The sequence below is a fragment of the Tachypleus tridentatus genome, chromosome 4 (assembly GCF_004210375.1).
Source record: "Tachypleus tridentatus isolate NWPU-2018 chromosome 4, ASM421037v1, whole genome shotgun sequence".
Lineage (NCBI taxonomy): Eukaryota > Metazoa > Arthropoda > Merostomata > Xiphosura > Limulidae > Tachypleus > Tachypleus tridentatus.
The window spans coordinates 57,424,872-57,444,730 of record NC_134828.1 but is presented as its reverse complement, the minus strand read 5'-3'; the positions used below and the strand labels follow the sequence as shown (position 1 = coordinate 57,444,730).

At 32.2% G+C, this 19,859-nt stretch overlaps 1 protein-coding gene across 6 annotated transcripts in view; it reads left to right on the top strand.

Annotated features, from left to right (window-relative positions):
• Positions 1 to 316: 316 nt before the first annotated feature.
• LOC143249191 (uncharacterized) overlaps positions 317 to 19,859 on the top strand; it is a 68,887-nt gene continuing 49,344 nt past the window's right edge. Inside the window, exons 1-2 of one of the 6 annotated variants that reach the window (XM_076498651.1) lie at positions 2,175 to 2,488; positions 17,675 to 17,935. In XM_076498651.1, coding sequence (XP_076354766.1) covers positions 17,913 to 17,935 — 23 coding nt within the window. In that variant the 5' untranslated portion in view covers positions 2,175 to 2,488; positions 17,675 to 17,912. Of the gene's footprint in view, positions 480 to 2,174; positions 2,489 to 11,984; positions 12,166 to 17,674; positions 17,936 to 19,859 lie in introns of those variants that run through there. The other 5 variants (XM_076498652.1, XM_076498654.1, XM_076498649.1 and 2 more) reach the window with 5 other exon arrangements.

Here is a 19,859-nt window from a genome sequence, read left to right as displayed (position 1 = left end):
TAGTACTGTTGAATCACAGTTTAGACAAAAATCGCGTTATGTTCTGTTGTTCTGCAGGATCTGTTATTGATGCAACTCTATTGATTCTGGTTCTTAGAATTATACAGGTGAAAATTATTAAAGTGTGACTTTTGTCAACAATAATAAAATGTCTGTCGCCCACTCAACCTATGTACCTATAAATTTGCACACATGTATGCAACTTATCTTTTTCGGTGTAGGTAAACATTATGAGTATAAGATCACGTGACTTATTCATAACTCATAGATAAATCTCATGATTAACATGAAGCTACCTGTTATGCTGCAAAGTTAATATCACTTGCGGTAAGGCCCAACCAGAGAAACGTTTTAAATTTAATTTACGTTTTATTTTGAAAATAACCATTCGAAATGACTATATTTAAAAAAATTTTAAAGAATGTTTTTTCCGCAAGGCGTAAAAGTTCTTCAAAACGTGCTCATAGTCACAGAGTTGAGTAAGTCCTTTCATTAAAAGTATGCTTGTGAGATGCTCTAACAAGTGAATGTGGTTTTTGGTGGTGTTTATTTTTAAGATTTCCTCAATATCGTATCAAATTAGTACTTTTTCAACGAATGCCATCAAAACTTAGTGTTACTTACGTTTCTACATTAATCTTTCTTATTTAAAAAAGGTTTAAGTTAAAACTACTTATTTATCTGTCATCGCTTCTTTTTGTCACCCCAGAAGGAAAAAAAAAAAAGAGTCCGAGAAATGTAACTTGTTACAAGAACTGCTCCTACGTTAATGTGCCACACGTTTGTTTTGAGTTTGGTAGCGATCCGTGTCTAGATGTTGTGAAGCTCTTTTTAAAAAAATGAAAACCTTTTGTTTTTTTTATTCAGATCAGCATTTCATATAAATGACATAATGAGTTAACTTTCCTGAACATATAAAGTATTTCAAAATTTCAGAAATGGATGGTTCAAAGTCAATTATAATATTTTGCATCTCCCAGAAATTCATTCAAGTTTGTGTAAGATAGCTTTATAAGCATCTTTTATGAATTATTAATAATAACTACCTGGCGAATCTCCCCACGTAGTGGCGCAGCGGTATGTCTGCGGACTAACACTACTAGAAACAGGTTTTGATACTCGGGTAGTAGGCCGAGCTTTGTGTAGCTTTGTGCTTTCCTCCAAACAATCACTCAACAAACACTCCTAGCGAAATAAAAATAAAAATGTAAAATATGGTAACCGTACTATATTTAATATATTCAATGCTGACGAGGACTTTCACCCAACTCCAAGTTTCTTAGTATAAGACAGACAGTAATAGTTCAGACATTTATATTGACAAATTGCTTGACAGTAACTGTTACTGTGTGAATGGAATTAACTTGGTGAGATGTAATTTTCATGACTTTTATTCACATTATCAAACATAAAATTAGAACAAGAACTTATTGACATTGTTTTTCATTTATTTTAACATCATATATTGCTATAAATTATTATTTTCTTCAATTACCATACTCATAATTAAAAAGAAATGAAAAAACAGCAAATTGGTCTCCTTCGTCCCATAGAGTCGTTCACAATTAGCGCTTTAAAATAGAATCTTGTAAAGTTAGCTCCACTAGTCAGTTAAGCCTTAATATAATAAAAAATCAAGCGTGTCGTTGAGATTAGGGTATCGGACTGTGGACACTTTTAGTCGTGTGCACGCTGTAAAAGTTATTATTCAGTTTAAAGTATTAGAAATAATATGTTAGACTGACAGCTCTTACACAGAGTTTTAATAACAATGAGATGACGACACCAGCATTTCGAATTCCACAATAATTTGTTTACATAAATCAACAATAGCTTTTATTGTGGTAACCGTGTTAATCAAATTAGTTAGTTGTAACTGTAACGGATTTACTATTATATATTTATTTTAATACTGATGTTTGTTTCAGTTAAACATATATTTAGAAATGTATGTAACTTATATTGCTAAATTTGTATTGCGAAATTCCCGCCTATTTACTAAAGTTGTAGAAGGTTTACGAGTGTAAGAATCAAGCATGTGCTACGTGTGTGTACAAATACTAATGATTGCCAGTATTGTTATTTTAGCTGAAATTTCTAGAATCTTATCTAACTCTTATAAACTAACGTAACACGCCAAAAGACAGTATATATTGTTGGTTTCCTACAGTTGATGTGATATAAATCTTGGAAGCTATAACTGTTGTTAACACTTATTAATTGGGAAAGTACAGATATTTGACCAAGACCGTTTTTAGATTTCGAACATTACAAACCGTTTAACTTCAGCGGATTAACAACGGACGTTAGTATTTTTATGAATACACAACCCCAGGGGTGGAAACTTCACAAGTGATTAATCAAGAGCTAGCTAGCTTCCTATTAAGTGAACTGTACCTATATCAACTCGTAATTCACTCACTCATAGTGAATCCTGGATAGGATATCAAGGAATTTCTGGAATCAGATAGAAGACTCAATATTGTTCGTAAGTGTGTAAAAACTTTTTTTATAGATTATTATTTATAATGGCCGTGTCTTTTTTATAAATTGTATTATTGTATGTACATTAAAATATATTTGTATTAAGAGACAAACTGTGTATATATTAAACTTGTTGACAGATGTCATAAATTAGATACATCTCGACATTTAATTAACTTCTAAGTTAAATTGTAACATGGTTTCAGGCTACTTCAGGTCGTAATACGTAATATAATAAATTGAAGTCTCGTCCGAGAAAAATCATTATACGTACCAGTAACTAATAACAAATATTCTACCTTTTATTGCGCCATACAACATCGACTTTTGTGTTTTATTCTTAATACAACAGCACAATGTGTCTGAAAAGAAAGTACGTAATATGTAATTGGCTTTGTTGTTTTTTGCACAAGCATTTGAATGCTTACATTCGAAATTATGACAAACTATAGCGATAAAGAACAGTAATAGTATGTGTCTGACAGTTCGTAAGTGTATACATGCTAGCTCACGTGAAAACCCACTGTTGCAACTGGTTAATTGTAAAATGGTACTTTTATGTTTATACGAGTGTAAAAATAACCAATGTTTAACGTGAACTGTTCTATAGAAGTGCGAAACAATGAAGCCTGTAACATTAACTTTAAAGACAATTTATTCGGTAACATAAACAAATACAAAATGAAACATATTAAGTTCATTCTTTACTTTTCCGTGATTTGTAAATGACTTAGTACAATTATATTTCAATACAAATTCCAACAGGCATCTAAAAATTGATAATCAGGCCTAAAATTTAAATACTTTTCGTGCACAAAGTACTAACTTACCAGTTAAATAATCTAATGTAATCATCCATAATAGTCACTATCACAAATTTATTAATATCTGATTCTCTACTGCTAAAATATTACGCAAAAGAAAATAACAACAGATGATAAAATAGGCGATTTACGTATATATACATGAAAGAAGCTTGCAGAAAAAAACATAACAAGAGTTCATTTTTACACTTCTTGATATCATAACTTTAAAAAAAATACTTTTTTATAAGTATTATACATTTTCACTATCTCAATAGACAATTTGGCCTTAAGTTTACTAAGAAAAGGCTTACCCTGCTAGGAGAATAAAATATTACATCATTTCTTTTACTAGGGGTAGCGGACTCCATGCTTTGTAAGTACTTTAGAAGAGAGCAAAAAAAAAGAGAGTTATTATTATTATAGAAAGAAAAAAATAAGTGAAATAGGGAAAAACGAAGACAGCTTATTGTTATATACCATATAACTATGTGCTCACAAGGCACACACAGTATACACTTCATATGTGGAAAGTCAAGGACTAAATCCAATTTCATTTCATTTCTTTTTCTAATGTATTTTTGCTAAACAATGTCGGCCTAGCATGGCCGGGTGGTTAAGGTGCTCGAATCGTAATCTGAGGGTTGCGGGTTCGAAGCCTCGTCACACCAAACATGCTCGCCCTTTCAGCCGTGGGGGCGTTATAATGTGGTAGACAATTCTACTATTCGTTGGTAAAAGAGTAGTCTAAGAGTTGGCGGTGGTAGGTGATGATTAGTTGCCTTTCCTCTAGTCTTACACTGCTAAATTAGGAACGGCTAGCGCAGATAGCCCTCTTGTAGCTTCATTCGAAATTAAAAAACAAATAAACTAAAAAGTGTTTCACTAGTCAAATAATTTTACTAGCCACACAAAGAATGAGTTTAATCCCTAGTTATCTTTTGCAAATAATAAACCCTGAAGGCTTTATATTAATATTGTTGTAAATAATATTTTGAAGCTGTAATTTGTTTATTAGCGAGAGATAGGTGCAGATTGTGATGACAAAATTGAATTAGGTCTAAGAAGTTCTAAGGATTTGATATCATGTCTTCTAGCACACTCAAGAATAGATTATAAATTCAGGATCAGTGGAACATAGATAACATAGTTAAGGGTTAGTTAAAGAAGATAAATTTATTGGTACAGTAAATCAGATTGCGTGCTTTTATTTTTAGCGAATATTTAGATCTGTGCTAGTTATCGCGCATATTGACCATATACATGTGAAAGTCGTATATATAGAGAGTCTGACCAACTAGGGTTCCGACTTCGTTGGCTGTGATAGGCTGAAATTGAACAAGTGATTCGTACCACCCACGCTGTTACCGTTTACATTTACATGAAACATAGGCCGCGCTTACAATAATTACAAGGAGTCAGAATTGATGCTCGAATCGTCCGGATCGGTGTTCGCTAAGCATCGATTTCCATGGGATGTAGGACGATGTAAACTATAGAAAAATAAAATATCGGATGGTAAAATGTGACAAAATTTTCATGGCACATTGATAATAACGCCAATAGATTCCGCAGCTTGGAGTTCTGAAGCAGTGGCATACCTAAAGAAGTGGATTGACAAAGGTAATTTCCCTCTCGCAGAAAATCCTGGATAATTAAGGGGAAAAAAAATCTAAAATGTCCCACTTTTCCCCACAATATTCAATCGTTAGTTTCGTTATTGGAATTTACCAACCCCAAACTGACCATCAATCAGTCCTTCTATTATTGAAACAGAATCACTATAAATGATTGCTTCAACAAGCTTATCGCCCTTGACTCTTTGAAGCACTGCACGTACCTACTTTTGGAAAGTTTTGGTCTGTTTTCTTGTAGAAGTCCATCCAAACTAAAATCTAGAGACACGTACACGACTTGCATTTGTTTAGGGGTGGATGCGTGCCTATAAAGTATTTAATGCGACTTTACCCACAAGAGTGCACCCAGTTTTCTGTATATATGGCTCTGGTTCAAGTAAGTTGATGTTCATATTAGTGTAGTACTGTCAACATGACTGTAAACATAAGTCTACAAGTAGAAAACTGTAAAAGTCCTCCACTTACTCCATTTTTATTTGCTTATATATAATATTACTCATTGTAAACATTTTATATGTTTTTAACTACAACAAATAAATTATTTTCTTTCAATCTCAGTCAGTGCTTATCAGGTAAGGCTTTCTGTTAATAAGACAGACTATCGCATTTTAATGAAATTTCTAATTCTATATCTATTGGTGCTCTTATTTCTTACGTGAGACTGGGAAATAAAGTTTAAGACTAATAGATGGTGTATCCCCACTGCAATGTGGGTCCTATCTCGCAGTCACCTCCAAAACCTGCGGTACATTTTATAATCCCATATTATAGCTTGTATCTTTGGAATACTTTCAGTTGATACAGCGTTTTTTGTTTAATTTATCTTTATTTCGGTTTGTTTTTGAGTTAAAATAACAAACCAATACATACATGGATTTTTATCAATACATCAAAGGCAGATATTCACAGACAAGTCAAGTAAACTGGAGAAATCTTGTAGAAAGCTTGACGTGTTTCGGCACTAACCTTACTGACGTGACCAGGAAGATAGGTAGTAGACGAAATATTTGCTGTTTTAAATTTTTAATCCTGTTATACCGTAAATGTTAGTGACACTTTTAGTGTATTATTAATATATATGCGCATAATATATCGTGACTAATACTTTGAATGATAGATTTTTCGCTTAGAATCCCCGTCCCACCAAGCATACTCGCACTTTCACCCGTGGAGGTGTTATAATGTAACGGTCACTCCTACTATTCGTTGGTAAAAGAGTAGCCCAAGAGTTGGCGGTGTGTGGTGATGACTAGCTGCCTTCACTCTAGTCTTACACTGCTAAGTTAGGGACAGCTAGCGTAGATAGCCCTCGTGTAGCTGTGCGCGAAATTCAAAAGCAAACAGATTATCACTTTAACCTTATTTCTACGGTTATACTGTCTGCAATAAAATGTGTCACATTGCGATAAACAAGGCGTAGCCTAGAATATAGAGTGTTCGACAATACAACCAAGGCTTCACGTTTCGTGACCTGTTGCTACAAATACTCTTATATTTTGGGTTCGTGGGTGGGCTACAAAAGTAAAGGTTAAATTCAACTCTTTGATCACACTGTTACGAATAGTACAAGATTTGGCGGTGGGTGATATTAATTTGTTGCTTCCGTTTAACCTAGGAACATATAGTTCTTTAAGTAACATTTCCTAAACATTCTGACACAAGCAAACAAATATATAGAGATAACTGTATAACATAAGTGGGAAAACAAACAACCAAGTTATATAAGTGTAATAATCCAAGAACTGTTTTACAGCAGATATCTTTACAAAGTTTTTTTTCTTGAATTCTATGCACATACATTGTAAAATCTCATATGCTCATTTTTATTTTAGATATTTATATAAACACGTTTGCAATTTGAGGTTGGATATTAACATCTGAGAAAATATAACATTTCATTAGGATATTAGTTGAGTAAATCTCATAGAAAATAATTATTTGTAACTAGTCAAAACAGGAACTTTAGAAATGATCCGGGTATTTGGTTTAACATTAAAAAGGATTCCCTCTTGAAAGTCCATGTTCATAGTTTATAATATATTTACTCACGTTACTTCTTTTTCAGTGTAAAAGATGATTATTACTATAAATAAGAATTATAACCAAGCTCCACCGCTAACGGACAGACGAATCTTGAAATATTTCTATATGTATCGCGTAAAGCAATCGTATCTTTGCGTACTTCGTAAATGTTTGTGCAGTAACATGTAGGATATATATAATTAAATTCCCACGAAAAAATAATCAGCTCCTTAACATTTCTCGCTGACAGGTTCAAGCTATTATACTGGATTAAACGCTCTTTTTAAAAATACAATATATGGTATAATGTAAGAAAATAATGGGAAAAAAGCAAAATGATTAAGCAATAGGTCTGTTTAGGCTACATTAAAGACTAAAGAGATATATTTTTGAACAAAGACTATTGTAAAACAGAAGTAATAAATTATTGAGAACGAATGTGTTTAGTTTGTTCTGAATGTTTCGCAGAGCTACACTATGCGCGCTAGCCGTCCCTAATTTAACAGTGTAAGACCAGAGGGAAAGCAAATAGTCATCAGCACCAACCGCAAACTCTTGGGCTACTCTTTTACCAACGAATAGTGGTATTGGCCGTCACATTATAACGCTCCCACAGCTAAAAGGGTGAGCATTTTGGTGCGACGAGGATTCAAACCCGCGACCCTACGATTACGAGTCGAGTGCCTTAAGCACCTGACCATGCCAGACCTGAATGTGTTTTGTATATTTTAGATGGCACTTGTGTCGAATAACACAGTTCTAAGCTTTTATTCGATTTTTGTTAGTTCTGTAAATTTGTTTAGGATACTTGCATAGAGTTTTCTGTACAAGCTATTCCCATATTTGAATTGATCGACTAGAGAGAGGATAGATATTCAATCTATCGAATAGTGGGATTTAACTGCAACTATTAAAACGAACTCATGGCATTAAAGTAGGTGAATATAAATATATTTTTCGCGCCAATGTGAAGCGAAACATAGATCGTCGGATCTAGAGTCTGGCGAGCTACCACTGGGTCTCGTCCGAGTTGTCAGTTCTGTCGCACTATGTAAGAAAATGTTAACATTTTCTTGCTTCTAGGCAGAAAGTGTTATTTCACAATTGCTTATGCCTAAAGTAAATGGAAAAGACCTATTTTTCTCTTGAAACATTGCTTTTGTGATCTGGGAGCGTATAACGAAAACATGATGGGAGACTATATTTGGTGGCTAATACGTGAAAGTGATTTACATTACAGTCGCAAATCTCGAAAAACTACTTACTTCTAAACATTTTTGTATAACTTTAGTATAAATATATGTAAATTTTGATTCGTATGTTGTTTTATTCAGACCTTATGTAAATGAAAATGTGGAAATTTGTCCTTTTTACATAAAAATAGGTTAATTTCTAAATTTCGTTATCTAGATCACAAAATCAAAGTTTGAAAAGAATGATGTACATTTTCTGTACTTTTACAACATAAGCAATAAAAAAATAACACATACTATCCAGGAACAAAATCTGTGTTACATTGTGTTATCAGACTTTAAAGCTAACTTTTCATTTATTAGCTCTCAGTTGAATACGCTGAATTCAGTCTTTTCTCAGTCTCTGTATTCATTCTTCTGAAAAACTATATGAATATTTTAACAACAATTTTTATCGTATATATTTGTGTATGAAGTCATAAAACACGTTTCTTCGACATTGTTTTGTTTTTATTATTTATCTGATTATTTTCTTTGTTTGTTTGTACTTAGCAAAATGGGCTATCTGTGCTCTGCCCACCACGAGTATAGAAACTCAGTTTCTTGCGTTGTAATTTCGCAGAAATATCGTTGTACCACTGGGTCGTTGGGTGGGGTACATATTTGAGGTTAGGAATGTTTACTTTCAAAAGGGTTTTGGTGTCCTGGTCCCTTTAAGTAGTTTTACGTCATGTGTGCTTTACTAATACTTTGAATATAGCTTTTCTCGAAGTGTGTATGGTATATTATGTCCACTTGTATAATGTATATGGTGTATTGTGTCCGCTTACGTGGTGTGTATGACATGTGTTCACTTGTGTCTTGTGCATGGTACGCATTCACTTTTGTAGTGTGTATGGTATAATGTCTTTTTCATATAGGTGTTTTTGCTTTAAAAATTCCGGTAGTAATGCTTTCTCATCTTAACAGTTTCAAGCATGAAGTAAAACAAAATGACAAATTTGTACGTCGGCTCAGACAAAAAAGAAACAATCAATAAATTATTTGTACATATCATATGCAATATAATTACCATCAGAGGCCACGCAATTTGTAAAATTAAGGTCTTAATTGTTTGTACTGTTTGTTTGTTTTGTTTTTGAATTTCGCGTAAAGCTACTCGAGGGCTATCTGCGCTAACCGTCCCTAATTTTGAAGTGTAAGACGAGAGGGAAGGCAGCTAGTCATCACCACCCACCGCCAACTCTTGGGCTACTCTTTTGCCAACGAATAGTGGGAACAGAAGAGCTGGGTTTTTTAACGTATACCGCTGCTTAAATCTATAAGACAACTAAATTTTGTTACCTATACAACAGTTTAAGCTTACAGGACAACTGAGTTTTGAGAACTATACAGCAGCTTGATCTACGAGACGACTAAGTTTTTAGTAAACTGTAAAATAATCTAACTAAACAGAAAAACTGTGTTTTCGTAACCTCTGCAACAGCATTGGATTATGACATCTTGAGACCCTAAAATATATCAAGTTTAAGGGGCTTCATAGAATAAAAATATTTATTATTCTCACATAATGGACATTGTAAATATAAGAATGAAAGTTTTATATTTTTATGTACAAAACTATTAAATATTGTTAATTTAAAGAAAGGGGAAGGGATTTTCAAAAAACTTTCAGAAGTGAAAATACAATCACCAGCAGGTAAAAAAACAAGTTTAATGTTTGAGACATAATGTTGATAATATTACAAATCTATATTTTGACTCATGTCTAAAGGTTGTAATAATTAGGAGAGTCAAAAAAGGACTTGTAGCTTTAGGGAATAATGTTAACATTTTGCCTCAACCTAATACTTGTTTATTTTTGCGATTACATTTTCACTTTAAGTTACCTATCTTGTTTCTGTATGTTTTAAAGATCCCTATTCCCTTTTTGTAACGTAATGATTTGCAATAATCATGTTTCTTTAATTTTTATGTTCATCTGGACATCAATCTGCATAACAGCAGTATTCTTTGATAGGTTGTTTAGGCAGAGTATTCATGACGAAACTTTGTAGAATGGACGGCAACTGCCTGTTGTGGAGACACAACAGACAGTTGCCGTCCTCTCTACAAAGTTTCACCAATGGCAATAAGGTTTTATTTGAAATAATTTAGTTTAATGATATACGTAGCTGGTGTATGATGGATGCTGTCTCGGAAAACAACTTTTGAACTGGATATCGTTCCTGATATCATTGCCAGGATGTTATCATTGATAGTGATGCTGCATGTATGATCATTATGATGCACGGCGATGTGTTAATGCATGTGTTAATGGTTATAAAGTCTGTTATTTGGTAGATAGTCAAATAAATTTAGAAGTTACCCTCACAATGCACAATGATGTATTTAGTAATACTGTTCAGGTTGTATTACAATACTTGAAGCAATTTCTGCTATAGGCTGGTAGGAAAATATTAAATAATAATAACGAAGAACAAGTGAGCGACACCTATAATGAACAACTACCCTTGTTCAAGAGATAAAGGTGAAGAAATAAAATTTATATGTTGGGGTTGTTATGGTGTAACGATGTTCAAGGTGGAGTTAAATATGTGTATGGACGTTGTGATTGTGATGGAAAGTGTGTTTCGAATGGAGCTAAATTTGTGTGTAGGTGCTGGGATTGTACTGATGTAACTGATGTTCTAGATGGAGCTAAACATGTGTAGGGATGCTGAGATTGTTCTGACGTAACTGATGTTCTAGATGGAGTTAAATATGTATAAGGATGCTGAGATTGTTCTAAAGTAATTTATTTTGTAGAATGAACACTATTTGTGTTTGGTTGCCGGAATTGTTGTTGCAAACTTATGTTTTAGATTAGGCTTATTTTTTAATTATCTGTGCAGGTTTTTAAAAGGTCCTTGGTGTAACTTAATCTAATTATATGTATGTATGTTGAGGTTATTATAGTGTAACTTATGTTCAAGATGGTGCTAAATATGTGTATATGTGTTTGAATTGTCCTGATCTAAGTTATATTCTAGATATAAGTTGGGTATATAAGATATAAGATATAATATCTAAATATAAGTTGGGTGTTGGAATTATTTTAATGTAAATTATGTTCGTACAACAACATTTATAGATTTTTTTTTAAAAAATAAAGTTCCCGGCTTTCTAGCTTTCTACAAAATCGGTTTGATTTAAGCACTAATTATTTTTCTTGGTTTTTAATAAAAAATACTTTTTAAGTAAAATACGAATACAATGTATTCCTTTTTTAAATATGCATTTGGAATAACTACTGTAATATAATTATATCAGTCGTTCTTAAATAGTATATGACCTAAACCTTTATTTATAAGAAATCGAGTATCTGCGTTCTGAGAAAACAAAACAGAAAGGTAGAACAGAAATATCAGTCTTTTCCATATTCGAAGATTTAATAGAACCGAAACATTTTATTCGTCTAGAAGAGTAAAAACTAATATGAGGACAAAGAAATCATTCAAAATAACTTTTTCAAAATGTCGATTAGGTCGAAATGGTAGAAACGACTCTCTCTTGTGTTCTACATTTATCTACCAAAATAAAAACAATATGGTTTGTATAGTTTTGGTACCAAACACTATTATTTAAAACAATATACCTTGTTTTTTCTTTTATAATACATCGGATGTGTTCTAATAATATTTTTCAACATTTCCCGCCGTGTAGTTTAAAGCAATAATAGATGTGAGAAAAGTATCGATTTTCCAGTCGCTGAGCAACGAGATGTGAACAAATGTTTTTTAACCTTGAGGCAAAATATTTACTTGTTTCCATGACGATTTTCATTGACATATTATTTTTCCGACGGAGGCTATGGTACTATTAAACATCGCTGTCTTTCTGTCAATTCATTATTTCATTGCTGCTCACTTTTGAGCAAACACTATTGGTGGGCGTGCTGACAAGCGTGCATCGGCAGTTATTAAATCGTGAAAAGCTTATCTTACTACAAACCGTGGCTCCAGAATTCTCTAGTAGGCTAAGCAGGTAAGCTTTAGATTTAGCACATAAGCACTAAATTAACTAAATTAAAAACTGAACACCGTTTTACGATATCTGTTTTTATACTCGTGTCAAATCCACAGATTTTTCAAGTCTATGAAATAAAGTCGAGCATAAATTCTTAAGGTTTTCTTTGCCTCACAAACGTTAATAAATTATATTTCAAGGCAGTCATACCACTAGTCAAATTTTTATCTTTAAGATTCACGATTGTTTAATACATTATGACAAACAAGCTCATGGTAAAAAGATACGTTCTCTCGTATTATTTACGTTTCAGATGCTGTTTGCTGATTTGTTTATTTTACATACACAATGAACTGAGTATTACCCACTGCAGATAAAAAACCCCAATTTTTAAGGTTATAATTTCACTTATTAAAATTATATGGGACTTATTTTAAACAAAATTTAAAATGTTATTGTTTAGGAGTAATAAAATAATTTAGTTGAGAAGAGTACATGTATTATTTTCATCAGCCTATAAACCTGAATAATATGATTTGAAGTAAAGCAGAATTTATTATTCTATACAGTAATATGCAATTTTATCCATAACAGTTATATTAACCTCAGTTACAAAGGGTTTTGGTATGCGTGTCAGTACACAAGTAAAAGAAATAAATTGGTTCAAATTAAATACATTATGCACTTACATAATTAAATACAAAAGATTATTTGTGAAGTAAGATAAGAAAGTGGAATAGTCATAACTTGCATTAATACAAAATAAACGTCATCCCCTCAATCTCAAAAATCAAAACACTAACAGATATGTTTAAAAGATCTGAAATTGGTATTCCTGTGAAAACAGTTCCAAAAAACAAACGCAGCTTCAGTTCTCTTGGCATTTAAAATTTATATATTACAGTACAAAGTACAGTGATTATTAATTGCATGTTTTGTTAATTGATGGTTTCGAAAGAGATATAAAAAGGTAAAGTTTTAAAAATTAATATATATGTGTTTTATAATATTACCATCAATCCCACTATTCGTTGATAAAAGAGTAGCCCAAGAGTTGGCAGTGGGTGGTGATGACTAGAAGACTTTCCTCTAGTCTTACACTGCCAAATTAAGTATGGCTAGCGCAGAAAGCCCTCTTGTAGCTTTCCGCGAAATACAAACCAAACCATTATTCTATATCACCGTTAAAATTACTCGAGTAACTATGGGTTACTCTTTTATCAACGCATAGCGAGATTGGCTCTCACGTATAACGCCCCAAGGCTGAAAGGACCCATTGATTTCATGCGTCGTGTTCATGGGATTAATGTGCTATAAACTGTTTCACTCGTGTAACAAACATTAATGTGGCTGTATTTATTAGTTAAGTATATCATATAAATATAACTAATTATTGTTTTTCTCTCTGTGGCTAATATTAAACACGTCCGGCATATCTATTACTTGTTGGCATTTGTATGTGGATGTTGTTGACATTGTTGTTATTTTATAAAAAATTGGCTGATATGTGTTGGGAAATGCCTAATAACTCGGGTTAGATTTATAAAAATAATCTTATATTTATTATATTTTATAAATAAAATTATATTTGTTATTTTTTAGGCTTTATTAAATTTGAATTGTTATACCAGGTTAGCTACTGACTGATAAATCTGGTATTTGTCAATATATTATAGGCGAACGGTGGTTCATAAAGTCTAAATCTCCCCAGTCTCAAACTCGCATATTTCTTAATTTGTCTCCCAACGTTTCAGCGGTATTTGTACTGGCTTAAATCACTAAAACCCAGGGTTTAATTCCCGCATTGTAAAAGAACAAAATGTATTTGTGTGACTTTGCACTAAAACCAACAAACAATTTAAAACTCTGTACGCACTTATTTTGCCAGTCTTAGTTAAGTTTTATCAGAAATTATTAAATTAAACTGGTGTTTTGAGAAAAGGACCTATTTGTAAATATCTTCCTTTAAATATTTATTATTTCTTATTTCTTGACCGTATTAACGTTTAATCTACTTTCAATGATAATTTTAGAAGCATATAGTTTTTGTAAGCGACTTCAGTGCGTCAATCAAAGTATAACTTAGGAAAGCGGACGTTAAATGTCAGCGAGACCTTTAAGAACATCAACATTGATTATCATTATGTCATTTAATTATGGAGGAAGTTGGGGTGGAGTGGAGATTACAGCGCGATTTTTTTTTTCATCTCTCTAATGAGCTGATCTTAAAGTTTGAGGTTTTCGGAACAAGGACTAGCTATGAAGACTTAAAGTTTATTTTTTTATTCTCTACGTCATAATTTAAATCCGGAAAATAATTTTAAATGATATAAATGCACTAGTACTGACCTATTATTTTACATCATTGGTTTTAATATTATTATGTTTAAGAAAATCGTGTATCACTTCTAAATAAATTTACGCACTATCTACCTATCTGTACATATATAGTTACAAAATGTGACCTAAGAATTGTTTTCGGTATCGTTAACACATTGTATTACAGAGAATTTCATTGAACAAGTACAATTATAATTTGGTTCTAGCTAAAGATCTAAAGTTTTAAATACACATTTAATATTAGCTTCGAAAATATTGTTATTCAAACTGTTTACAATTCGTAAACAAAAATGTTTGGCAACCACTGCTTTAATGATACTTTACAAAATAAATGAATATGTTAATTAAGGCAAATATCTTGCATTCCAGCTAATAATAAACATCAAAGGAACACTTGTAACTTAAACATACTAGCATTACACTGGGTTTTAAGAATAGTTTCAAATGTTCCACAAATTCTTTTTGTTTTTGAAACTCCGGGATTTTTTCCATAAACTTCACAAATGACTAAAGATACAAGCAAAAATATTCTATTAATTTAAAAAAAAGAAAATTTAAATATTTATTTGAAGGAAAAATGTTTTGCAAATTATTAACATTGTAAATAAATGCATTTGTAGTTCACAAACTTATAACCAGGTTACTGTTGTATTTTATTTTAATAGAAAGTGTAACAATTGGTGTTAAAAGACCAGAGAGAATACATTATTAAATATAATGATATACAAATAATCACTTTAAAGCTAATAAACACCATTCTTCTAGACTACTTACCTGCGTTGTTATAGAAAAAGAAATTCTAAGCTAAATGACATTCCATAATGACTGATTTCTTATGCTCAGAAAAGTGATTTTGACCTTTGATCTAAAAGTTTAGGATATTCTATAGTTATATCAATGGCTTTAACACATTTCCAATGCATAATTACAATTATAAACTGGTTCCAGTTAAAGATATAAAATTTTAAAGACATATTTGATGTTAACTAGTAAACTATCGTTATTAAAACTTATACTATGTTAAACTTGTAATTATGTACGACGAAGTTACCAAAATTTCCTAAACGACCAATCAGAACTGTTACAAAAAACAACAGAAATTTAGAGAAAGCAATTTTTCATATTCGGTATTAATAAACGTGTAGCCATTTCTTTTTATAATTTGTTAATATTTATCAAAACAGAATACTAGAATTTATAATATTCCTTATGATTTGTCCGTCACGAATACGACATCAGACAAATTTAATATAACGAGAATTACAGAACTAGGGGACACAAATATAGATTTAGGCAAAGTTGAAGCCGTCTTCAGCTAAGCCGATTTTATTTTTCAAATTGGATGATTGGCCTATGGAATGGGTTACCTTGTTGTAAGGGCTGTAACTTTGAGTAAGTTTAAAAGAATGCTTGATAGATATATGGATTATAAGAGTTAGTATTAATTGTTTATATTTAACAATTTTAATTAAGCTTAGAGGATGAGACAGCCGGGATTGACCAATAGGTCCCTAAATATTATGTTATATATCTTTTGTCTTTCTAAAGTTATTGCCCAATACCAGAGTTCATCAGTTAGGCAGTAGGATGAGAGACAAAAATTTCTTTTAAGTCTTATAAACATAAACTTTCGGTGGTTAAATTGTGATTTTTAAAGTATTATAAATTCCTGAGGATGAAATTCACCCTTTATGTCACTGAAGCTTCTTCTTTTGTTAAAAACTCGAGTATTTCGTTACAACAGTAAAATATTTTGACCCTGGTGTTTTATGGTTATCTTCGACTTTAAAAAAGTGCCTGTTGAAGAAACAAATTATTAAGCTCTGAAATGTTTCCAATTCAAAATCAAAAATATATTTTTACTTTTTTCTTTCCCATACAGATTTTTCAGAATGTTCATTATAACCAGATCGACGATTTAAATATGTTTCTAGCCAATTTATTTATAGTCAAAGGCAAAGAGATTAAAATTTACTTTTCACGTTTTTCTGCAGTGTATAAATCCATTATGTAAATGACATTTCAACTGTCTCTGAGTTTACTAGGTTTTGTTTTGAAGTTAATTACAAGGCTATACAATGGGATATCTGTGCTCTTCCCAACACGGATATCAAAACTGGTTTCTAGCGTTGTAAGTCCGCAGGTATATCACCGTGCCACTGGGCTGGAGAACCTGCCTTTCATAAAATGGCCACTGTGGTATGTCTGCGGATTCACACCGTTAAAAACCGGGTTTCGATACTTGTGGTGTGCAGAGCACATATAGCCAATTGTGTTGCTTTGTGCTTAAATCCAAACAAACATACGTTTCCTTCGAAGAATAACTCGTTCCTTGGGTTGTAAAGCTCAAGTCCCCCAGTCACACAGTTGTATGTCTGCGGACTTACATACTAAAAACCGGGTTTCGATACCCGTGGTGGACAGAGCACAGATAGCCCATTTTGTAGCTTTGTGCTTAATTCTAAACAAACAAATAAACAAGTAATGCTCAATAATTCATCGGTTCATTTATTTTGTACCTAATTCAAGACATAATGTTGATTACTTTCGGTCATCAAAAGTAGGACTTGGGTCAACTCTTGTCTGCACTGCTTTACTTGTGCCTTTTAAAGGTAACATAAAATGAACAAAATAAAAAAATACTACTATTGAAACTTTGACTTTCTAAAATCTTAGAAAAGAGCCTTGGCGCATATTTATACCTGGAATAGATAAGAATTAACATCAACTAGGGTTATGTTTGGTATCCAATTTGTTCCTCATCAATTTTTGTCTCAAAAATAAAAAATGAGCTTTATATCTTTCGTATTCTTTAAAATACCACAGTATTTCATATTCTAATGAAAAATGTATCGAAAAGTCTTATTTCTTGGAAATAGGACTAAATTATGGTGGTAAAATGCGCAATCAATAAAAAATATTTACCTACGTAATGGACTAGTATTCCAAATAGTTTATTGAAACCAAATGACTATCAGTAGAGTTTCTACATTTCCTGATCAACAATAATAATCTAGGTATTTTATGATGTTTATAACCAGTGATTCTGATGTTATGAATTAACTTTATGATTGCTATATAATGAATATAAATAAAATAGTGGCGTAATGGTTAGCGTACCATACTGCAGACTGGAAAGCCCAAGGCTAGAGCCGCTTTATATCACTGAACAATCTTGTACTTTCAGATGCGAATGTTCTATCTGCGTTAACCGTCTCTTATTTAGCAGTGAAAGATTAGACGGAAGGCAGCTAGTCATCAACACCCACCACCAACTCTTTGGCTACTCATTTACCAAATAATAGTGGAACTGGACGTCACATTATAACACTACCCTCGGCTGAAAGGGCAAGTATATTTGATGGGAGAGGGATTCGAACTCCCAACCCTTACATTGCGAGTCGAGTGCCCCTAACTAACTGACCATGCCGGAACCTTACTTTGAAAGGTGCTTACAATATCCATGTTATAGTTGAGATGTTGTATTAGTGTATGCTGTTTCACAATATTGATCTAGTTAAGTCAGTATATGACCTTGTTCAGTGTTAATGAGACATTAGTTTCACGAAATCAATTTAATTTTTTTAAAATAAATAAGTTATAAACTTCATCTAAGTTATTACTTAAAAACATAATGACGCTAAAGTCTAATGTAATGAATTACCCTAAGTGCAAATATGAGATATACTCGTTGTCAGAAGCGTATATGAAACATGTTATCAGAAACGTATATCCAACAAATGTTTCTACTGTCCTGACGCACCGCAAAATAAAAAGCTGTAATTAAAATCTGTATAGTACAAACTGTGTCAAAGTAGGTTGCTTCAATCTATACACCCAAAACTGCGTTAAAAAGGATGCAACAATCTATACACCCAAAACTTCGTTTAAAAGGTTGCTAAAATCTATATACTAAAACTACATTTAAGAGGTTTTACAATTTGTACACTAAAACTATAATCTAGAACAGTACAACTATGAGAAACACATTGATACACAGTACTTTGGTCGTGGTTTATATATACTAACTTACACAAAGTAAGTTGATCATAGTTTATATGTAGTGTTACTTATAACAATTTCAAATAGCTTAAAACCGAATTAGATTGTAATTTAGGTTAGAAATTAAATAAATATTGATGTGTATCCAATTTATGATACTTGCGAACAAGACTGATATAGACAGTTTCTTTATCAATACAAATATATATTGATTATAAAACAATAATACAATTTAAAATAAAGTTTATTATAAATAATGATTTATGTGCAAACGTTTTACAAACTTTCAAACAATATCAAGTAGTCTTTATGGTACGGAACTTCCTTGATACCTTATCGAGGTTTCACAATAATCGAGTTTATTTCGAGTTGATGTAGGTACAATTTGCTTAACGGGGAGCTAGTTATCTCTGTGTTCTTCATTGATCACTCGTCGAGTTTTTCACCGCTGAAGTCATGTAATGTTTTCGTAAAAATATTAATATCCAAATTTACTGGAGTTAAATGATTTGTAATGTTTCAAATCTATAAACGTTCCTGGTTAAATATTTGAAGTCCCGAGTAATAAGCGTTAATCACAGTTCTAATTTTTGAGGTTTATAATATACTGTTTTGTATTATAATTTATCTCGGACGAGTCTCCGGTTTACATATTATCATTTCAAATAGCCAAGAATTTTAATTTAGAAGTTAATACAATATCGATATGCATCCAATTAATGATATTTACCAACAAGATTGAAACAATTATCTTTCTTCACTCAAATATATTTTAACGTACAAACAACAATACAATTTATAACATCGTTATTATAAACAGTTATTACAAATAATGGTTTATATACAAAAGTTTTATAAACTTACAAACTACACTGAGTCTTCTAACTGGTATAGAATTAAATCGTTTATCGACAGTTCAAGAAGAGTTAATAAATTGTAGGTAGATATTATTACACTTCGCCTAATGACTAGCCTCATGCCGTTTATAAGCTCACTTTTGAAGGTTTCGTTTGAATTTCGCGCAAAGCTACACGAGGGTTATCTGTGTACAGTGTAAGACTAGAGGGAAGGCAGGTAGTCATTACCACCCACTGTCAACTCTTGGGCTACTGTTTTACCAACGAATAGTGGGATTGACCGTCACATTATAACTCCCTCGCGGCTGAAAGGGCGAGCATGTTTGGTGTGACGGGGATTCGAACCCGCGATCCTCGGATTACATGTCGAGTGCCTTAACCACATAGTCATGCTAGGCCAGCTGAGTTTTCTCTGACGAGCATGTCTAATGTTTTCGTAGAAATACTAACGTCTGAAGTTAATACGCTGAGGTTAAACAATTTGTAATGTTCGAAATCTATAAACGTTCCTGG